The 9151-nt window shown below is 42.4% G+C and overlaps 1 protein-coding gene across 2 annotated transcripts in view; it reads right to left on the bottom strand.

The window, feature by feature from the left end:
- Window positions 1-93: 93 nt before the first annotated feature.
- Window positions 94-9151, bottom strand: part of akap12b (A kinase (PRKA) anchor protein 12b) — a 41634-nt gene continuing 32576 nt past the window's right edge. For both annotated transcript variants that reach the window (XM_055021453.1, XM_055021454.1), the window contains 2 exons: window positions 3452-7471; window positions 94-2119 (listed from right to left, as the gene is read on the bottom strand). In XM_055021453.1, the coding sequence (XP_054877428.1) occupies window positions 3456-7471 (4016 nt within the window). In that variant the 3' untranslated portion in view covers window positions 94-2119; window positions 3452-3455. The remainder of the gene's footprint in view (window positions 2120-3451; window positions 7472-9151) is intronic.

Raw genomic sequence — 9151 nt, 5'->3', positions numbered from 1 at the left:
TTGTGTCGTGATTACCAACTTTCCAGTTGAGTTGCAAATAAGTAATTGTTTTAAAAATGTTTGTCTACTTCAAGAAACAATAGAGAATCCAGAGACATTTTCTCTAACTTTATTGAATGAAATATAGACAAGTTCTGAATCCTCACTATTAACAGCTTGGAAAATATAAAAGACAACTATGACCATGCTACATGAAACTTTTGCTAAATGGCTGCAGGTTATTTGTTAATATTACAACAATATTATTTAGGTACATACAGGAGGTATACAATTTGTACAAATGTTATCAGGTTCACAGTTATTGTGGGTTACAAACAGAACAGGGTGTAAATTGGGTAGGATAGGTTCTAGATGCTTATCTTTTGCAACAAATGCAAGCCTTTAGTTTTCTAGCTTTCTCTAATCATTCTTTTTTTTTGTTACATAAAGCAAACATGGATCTTTTACACACAAGATTGGCACCTAAACTGTGGCACAAATGCCCACATCTTTTAGCTTAAAGCTGAAAGAAATGCCAGCTTTTAGCACTGATAGCTTATATAAGCCACTAAATTAAATTTCACTGATTATAAAAGCATCTATACATGACTGACCTGGTGCTGTACTTCTAAAGTTAAATCAGAAATAAGTCGCTTTGGTGGTAAAGGCTAGTTGCTGGACTATTCTTGAAGCGTCCTTTTCCAACAGAAATGCAATGCCTGACGCAAAGTAGCTGGATACTTTGGGAAGGTAATTGGATGCAACTGGTGTCCTAGTCCTGTGATTGATGGAAAGACCATGGCTCCCTGATTAATCCTAACTGAATTTGGCTTTTAGTTTAATGGGAAAAAATGAGTTTTTGTATTTATTTCTGGTACCGTGAAGTTTGTGCCTTTCTAAATCATCGCTCGCTCTGTTTGTGTCCTCCCTGGTGCCAGTTTTAATGAGCTATACCGCTTGGTGAAGAACACAACGTTGTGCAGAAGTAGCTCACCTTCAATGTGACCCCAAGAAACCAGGGATTAAAGGGTGTAAAGGATTTTTTTCCTTAAGAAAATGGTGCAAAACATATGTTTCTGCACAGAAAGTGAAGTAGTAATTCATCAGGAAACCTTAAACACCATACACATGAAATGCTTTGTGTTTTGTCTTAAATTCTTGTCGAACCAGTGTTAAAAACTGGCATATGTATTCTTTGTAACACAGCAAATACTTCTGCCACATTATAAGCTTAAAGTGTTGTCATAGTATTTTATTATCACATTAAACAATGTGTGACAATGTCTTTTCACAGTATATCAGGCAGTGAATTTGTCTTATGTACATGAATCTCATAAAATATTAAGTAGGGATGCAGAGTGAAGCACACAATGTGATAAATTCAAGCATGTGGTGCATTTTTAATTTTAATCTCTGCTCTTCTGCCTGTGGAATAACACTTGTACCATGACTGAGTTATATTTACCTACAAAGCCTTGAAATAATTATCTTGTATGCCATTTTTTAAAAATCTATATTATTATTCAGCCGGATGCAATTTATAAGAAAGTTTAAGACGTGTCCGCATCGAGTTTAGAACAAAAAAATACCTCTTGCACGACAGCATAACGTGATGTCTTTACGATAAACAAAACAAGACGAAATGAAAAGTAAAAATAAAACACATATGTTGTGAATGAATGAATAATCAATATATAAATACAATATACATGATAATAATCACCCATCTTTTCACCTTCTCACACCGCTGCTACTATACACATAAAAATTCACACTCCTGCATACAAAACACTTCCACTCCTCTCCACCAGGTTGCAGCGGGGGCAATGAGAAATCACTGAAGGTACACAGGTGTGATAACAAGCCAAACAGGATGTTTCTGAGGGACTGGACATGCATGAGTGTTAAGGTGAGTGAGGGTGCAGTGGGCCGTCATGGCACTGTGACGGAGCTGCAGGGGAGAGTCAGAGGACAGGTGGGTGGAGCGAGAGGAGGAGCTGTTTCTCAGTCTCTCTGAGCAGGATGGGCAAGGTCCAGTCATAGGTGACACCACAGAACATCCTTTCTCATTTTATCTTTCTCTCTCACGCTTCCTGGTCCTGACAAGTGCGTCTCCCAGGCTACAGTGCTGCATCCTCACCTGTGGATGAGGCAAAAAATATGATTTTAGAACAAGAGACTACTTGTGGGTTTCAGTACAGTAACCCATAAGTGCAAATTTAAGTGACAGCTTGTCCATTTTGTGGCGACATTCTTTTAAGTCCAAAGCAGACTTCTATTATTTAAAACCAACTCTGCTTCCAAAAACATTAAAGCAATCTGTGCAGACAATTAATGGACCTTTAAAGCATCATTTTCTTGTCATTTCCAGTAGGAAGCTCTGTACACCAAGAACTAATGTTCTTTGTTTTTCCTTTTTACACAGGAAATCGAAGAAGACACATTTATTTGAAACAGGAGTTAGTGTGCAAGCAGCGATCTTCCTGTGTGAAACATACTGAAAATGAAATGTAAAATGTTAAACAGTTTTGGTCACAGTTGCAGTGAAACGTTCACTGCAGTTAAAATGAATACAGGATATTACATAAAGTAACACGCAATATTAAAACTGAAAAATGACAACAAATACTTTATATTTGTGTACACTGGAAAAGAGTCACTACTCCCCTTACAATTTTTTTTATTAAGCTTTTGATCCAGTTAATTTTAATAGTAGAAGTCTACAACAATGTTGTCTTGTGGTTGTATAAACTCCTTCTCTTGTTTACGGCGTTTTCATTTAGGCAAAAAAATATGAGTGCTTTTTAAATGCTTCGCTCAAGCCCACATTTTTCCTGTTCTCCTTTTTCCTCTTAGTGCAGGCTTTAGAAGTAAAACAGCATAACAGAAAAATAGATATGAAGCAAACTATTCATTGGTCATGTCAGCTCAGTTTGCATCTCTACTGCATTACTAAAAAATAAATCTGCTAACCTAGGCATATAAGATTTGTAGATCAAGTCAAAACCGGGGAAAGATAAACAACTTCTGTTCTTTGAAGCTTTGTAATCAAACCTTACAAATGCTGACTTCGACATGGTCTCTGGACTCCATAGAGAGCCAGTGACAGAAGAAAAACAGGAGGAGAGAGCAGAGGAATCATAATCAGCCTTTCAGCACAAGTTCATCTGCCCCTCACACACACCGCTTCCCTTTAAGACCCGAGCCTACAAAGACGGTGGTCAATGGCGGCATTCCTGCTTTGATATCAAAGGTACCCTGGTTACTCAAAGCCTGAACAAAAGCTTTTTCATCTAGTTGGTGTGCAAATACCCTCCCTACTCTGTAATAAAAGTAGGACCCATTGATGTAAAAAAAGAAAAACACCATTTGATAAACCAGCAAAAGAATCCCTGCTTTTCCCCCCAACATTGTTTAGTAAAAGATTTGCCTTAAATAAAAAGATATACTTTATGCTGTAATGTAGTCTTACCTGCTCATGATGCTGCTGTGATCTCTGTAGACACAGGCTCAATCTCCTTCACAGCCTCCTCAATCACCTCGATCACTTGCGCCATCACCTCCACACACTTTGCTGATGGTTTTTGCTCCAGTTGGCTTTTGTCTGCGTCCAAGTGTTGACTGGCAGCAGCAGCTTCAGCAGAACTGGACTCCTGAGGTTCTTCTGTCAGGTCTGGGAGTTTGTTTTGTCTTGAAGGATTCCCAGCTGTCACGCTGGTGTTTGAACTCTCACCATCTAGCATCTCCACGGTTTCTACTTTCAAGGGCTGCTCTTCAACCTCCTCGGCTGATTGCAGGACCACCTGTGTTGGCATGTGAGTCTCAACCGCCTTCTCCTTTTTCTCCTCTGAAGTTGCCTCCGACTTGTTTCCATTCTCAGAGGTTTCTTTCACATCTCGCTCCTGATCTTTCTCACTTTCTTCAACTTCTTCGCCTTTGATCTCTGTTACTTCTTCCTCAATGACAGCATCTTCACTTACTTGTACTTCCACAGCTTTCTTCAAGTCCTTTTTGGGTTCTTCCTCCTCATTGTTGTCCTCTTTAATGTTTTCTGTGATCTCTATTGGGACAGTCTCTATGACCTCCATAGCAACACATAAGGGCTGAGGGGATTTTTGGACCGGTCTCTCACAGACTTCAGGAACAGGGGTGTCAGTGATGACAACTTGGTCAGCTGTGATGCTGGTCTCACCTTCTTTGGAAGCTGTTGCCTGAACTGGTGTTGGGATGGTTGTTGGCTTTTTGGGTTCTGGTGCATCTTCTAAAACTTTATCTACAGCCTCTTTGATGACAGTTTTTGCAATGACCGCACTCTGAGTCTCAATCTCTGTGTTCTTCTTGGCCTCATTTGGCGCAGCAAGCAACACTGTCTCAGTGATTACAGCGCTTTTCTCACTTGGCACAACAGCAGGGAGAGCAATTTCAGCCCCCTCCATGTTTTGATTTTCTCCGGCCACCTCTTCTGCATCCACGGCACCCTCTGTGGACTCCACAGTCACCTCAGAGACTTCTACACTCTGGATGCAGACAGCTGGCTCTGGAATAGGCTCTATAGCACTGACCACAGTTTTAGGGGAGTTCTCCGTCCATCTTGTGGGCTGAATGACCTCAGAGTTCTCTGTGCTGACAGCTCCAAGCTTCTCAATTTCAGGCTCGTAGCTCTCACTGGCCACTTCGACTTCAGCGACTTCACTCAATTTGACTGCAAGAGGCTCAAGCTCCAGAGTTTGGACTTTGTTAACATGAGCCTGGAGCACAGGATCTTCTGAAACAGCAGCTTCTCCTGGTTGTAACAACTTCTCCTCAACCACCATTTCAATATCAGTGGCCTGACCAACAGGTACCAGGTCTTCTAATGTAGGCTCCACGGGCTGCTCCACAGCAACTTCAGGAATCTCCTTCGTCACAAGACCGGTACAAAGAGCTGAGGCCTCACCTTGTGCATGTTTCTCCAGGAGGGCAATGGTTACAGTCTTGGCGTTTTCCATTTCTGGGTCACTCTCGGTTTTCTCAGAAGCTTTTTCGAGGACAACATCTTTCAGAGTCACAGATGTCTGGGTGGGGAGTTCAGTGATTTGAGCCTCAATAGCGCCAATGATTTCTTCTGCATTGTTCTGCCTGGGACCCTGTGGAACAGGGGAGGTTGCCGCAGCTGGAGCTGGAGTAATAGGCTTCACCTCGGCGGTGGACAGTCTGCGTCCTGTGCGGCCGAAACCTTTAGGAGGAGCAACCAGATCGTCAGTTTCATCCTCGGCAATGTCAGTGTCGACAGATTTAGGTGTAGCAGCATTTTCCACCTCCTCTGGAATATCACTCAGCTGATCATGTTGGTCTTCTGCACCTTCAATGCTGGCTGGAATCCATGATGGTGCTCTATCCTCAGCAGACACTTTACTCTGGACTGCAGCTGCTTCTTTTGGTGCTTCCTGTGCCACTTCACCTTGGTCGTCATACTCTGAGAGAGGGACCACAGCTGGGGTGTCAGAGTCCTCCTCACCTGAGCCCTGGTCTGCAGATGGTTGCTTTTCTACCACCTTCTTCTTGCGTCCTGGGAAGAGCTTCCTCAAAGAGAAAGAGGACTCTTCTTTTTGTGTTTCAGTGTCTTGCTGGGCTTGGTCAGCAGCCCCATCTGGCTTATCCTCACTTTTGGGCTTATTTTTTGACATAACCAAGCGTTTCAGTGTGCTCCAGGGTGACTCTCTCACAGGAGGTGCAGGAGGTGCACTTACTGGCTCAGGTGCAGAAGCTACTTCTTCATTTTCAGGATTTTGGGAAGCATCAGTGGCATCCTCGTTTTTCCCCTCCTCTTTCACATCTTCTTCTGCTGATGTTGCCCCTGTTATCTCCTCTTCAGCTTTGGTCTCCTCCTCATCAGAGTCCGAGGTCTTCCTTGTCCTTTTTTTAGGTCCACCAATACACATCAGAGCCTCCCAGGATACAGAGGTGTCCATTTTCTTCTTGGTCTCCTCAGTGCTACTGGTCAGTTTCTCTGTGTTTTCAGTTTTTGGTTCTTCTTCTGGACCCTTGTCTTCTTTCTCCTCTTCCTCCTCAGCACTTTTTTCTGCCAGTGGAGCGCTCTCAGATGAGGACAGAGTGGCAGACTTAGCTGGTTTGTCACTTGTGCCTTCATCTTCACTATCAGAAGACCTTTTTGCATGCTTCTTGGGAGTTACCAGTTTTCTAAAAGAGGCAATGACACTATCTTTTTTCTTCTCACCATCAGATACAACTTCCCCTTCAGTCTCTTGGCTGGACTCAAGTTGGTTTGCCTCTGCAGCCACAGGATGCTCTCCTGATCCCTCTGGAGATGAGGGCCCACTGTCAACTTTAGCAGCCTCTTCGGACTCAGCAGAAGACTGGGGATGCTCTGTCACTTGCTCCCCAGACTCTGTGAGCTTTGACTCTGACTCTTTCTTGTTTTTTTGTCTCTTAGTTGAGAGTTTCTTCAGGCCAGCTCCAGTGAAGAGTTTCTTTAAGGGGCTTCCGTGGGACTTGGACTTCTCCTGGGATGACTGCAGCTCAGCCTCTGCACTCACCTCAGCTGGAACCTTCTCATCGGCACTTGCTTCAGCCTTTTGGTCTTCATGCTTGCTGTGATCAGTAGAACTTTCAGTTGGCGTTGTAACCTCTTGGGTAGCGTCGGATTTCGCCTCCTCCTGGGTGCTTGGTGCTTCGTGCTTGGACTCAGGTTCAGATTTTGCCTCCACAGGAGTTTCTGCTGTCTGCTCTTTAGTTTCCTCCTCTTTCACAACAGCCTCCTCTTTGGTTTCCTCCTCTGCCACATCTTTCTCCTCTTTCTCCTCAGTAGTGGATTCTTCTGATTTAGCCATCTCCTCTTTTTCAGCTTCCTCCTTTTCCTCCTCTTCCTTCGTCTTTTTGATGCTGGATTTTTTTCTCAAGTTTGAGAAGAGTCCTACGAAGAAGAGCTTTCTGAAGGGGGACATACCAGTCTCCCTGGGTGGAGGTGTGGTCTCTGCTTCTTTCTCTGCTTTTTCCTCCTTGACTTCTTCAATAGCTGCCTCGGCAGCAGCGCCTTCAACTTGAGCGTCAGTGGAATCATCGTTGTCTGTTTTTTTAGCGGTCTCTCCCTCAGGGGTAGATGCTTCTATCTGGTCTTTATTTTCATCAGATGGGGTTTTCTCTTCATCTGCAGTATCCTCTTTGTCCTTTGCAGGTTCTTCGGTTGAGCTGATCTCCTCTTCTTTGTCTTTGACCGTTAGAAGCGTCACAGGGTCCGTTTCGTCACTTTTGTCCTTCTTAAGGGTGAATTTCAAGCCCACGATGGTGAAAATCTTCTTGAAGCCGACCTCACCTGCATCATCCGTCTTCTCCTCTGCTACCTTCTCTTCAACAGCGGAAATGTCATTTGCGCTTGGCGACTCTTTCTCCATTTTCTCGCCGTTTACATGAGGAGTCCCGTCAGCCGGGGCAGTTTCTGTACTCTCTGGAGCCTCTTCCTTCTGACCCAGCGGCACACCATCTGGTTGGCCAACTGAAACGACAAGAAAAGAAAGAGCTTTCTGTAAGACTTTGATCAAATTTCTCAATTTAGTTTATTACTTGACTCTGTGTGCACCTTTGTGCCGTTGCAAGATTCCTAATGAAATCCCCATGATATCAATATAAAGCCATCATCTGTGACCTTCATTTAATGATGAGGAAATCAAATCACTTGCAGAGTCAGAATAATTTACTCTATATTTTATATAAAGTTTGAAGCAAAAAAGGTATTTGTAAAGATCCTAACCTTCTGGTAGCTATTTGTTGGTATAACTTTGCCGTGTGCAAATGGGAAAAAGCATATGGGCATCAATACAGATAAATAATACACATACTCAATTGTAATGGTACACTAATGCAGTTTTTAAATTAGTACACTACTCTAAAATCTTTTGGGGCTTCATTGTGGCGCTTTTAAGGTCCAGACAGAGACACTTATCTCACTATAGGCATTCCTCTGTGGCTGAACACATGTTGGGCAAATGTTGCAATAATAGCTGAGATAGCAGACATAAACCACACGTTCAACATGTCGGTCTGTCAGTGTTTTGACAAATGTAGGCGTTTTGCCGAGGGGAGCAGCGGGGCTGCCGGAGGCTCCTCAGATCTTACTACAGTCTGGGAAATTTCACGTCTAAAATCCCTGGGGTCTCTAAAAAAAAATCCTAGAATGATTTATGCTCAAGGAGTCAGGTTACAGGATTACACACAGAGCAACTAAGCTGCTGTTTAAACCAAGCTCATCGTGGGAAATAATCTGTCGGTTAATGAGGCCAACTTCAGAATTAAATTAGTAGTTGCATAATAAATTTCTTTCTTTTTTTTTTCTTTTTTTTTTTTACAAAAATTGATGCTTAAATTATATTCAATAAATGGAGATATAATTATTTTTTGAAGTGCTTGAACTCAGTTCTTGGTCATTTCTAACTGAACTCATCTGGTTAGTAACTCTCTATAATTTAGATGTCGTTCCACACAAAAATGTTAAACTGCACATCGGCCTACGTCCCTTGTTTCTGAATTATAGACATAGACGGCGTACCAAGAATATTTTAACTTTCAAATGCAGAAAATGTTTGCCTGGACAACAAAAGATGAATGGTTTTTTTTTTTCTTAAACACTCTTAATTTATCTTTTAAAAGTGTGATGAAGGACATTCCTGCCTTTTCTGTCGTAAGAGGAATGCAAATTGTGCCCAACCCTAAATTTGTTTTTTTTTAAGATGAGCTCAATGTAGTGTGAGTTTAAATAGCAAGGGACTTCAAGAATGTTTGTTTCCTTTTTTTACTTAAACTGTGTCCTGCTTCTGCCCATGTACTATTCAAATTAAACAATGCAATACCCTCTCTCCCCCCTTTTAGTATCCCTCCTTAAAATAAGTCCCAATCCCCTTGACCCAAATTCCACCACAGCAGGATGGAAGGGGTCCCACCCCCCTTCCCAAACCAGACACAAGCATACAAAAACACAATGGCCTCCAAGCCCTCACTGGCCCCTGGAAAATAAAGGAAGGGGGGTGGTCGACCTTTTTGTTATCAAAAATGGCTACAGCGAGCAGGAAGTTTAAATTGTTGAGTTTAACTGCAGTGGTAAATAGAAAAAGGATTCAAGTGACAATAAAGGTTTTGCAGGGTTTTTTTTCTTACATGTATGGTACTGTTTTATTTATTT

The sequence above is a fragment of the Poeciliopsis prolifica genome, unplaced genomic scaffold (genome assembly GCF_027474105.1).
Source record: "Poeciliopsis prolifica strain line A6 unplaced genomic scaffold, Auburn_PproV2 SCAFFOLD076, whole genome shotgun sequence".
Lineage (NCBI taxonomy): Eukaryota > Metazoa > Chordata > Actinopteri > Cyprinodontiformes > Poeciliidae > Poeciliopsis > Poeciliopsis prolifica.
This window is presented reverse-complemented; position numbering and strand designations above follow the sequence as displayed.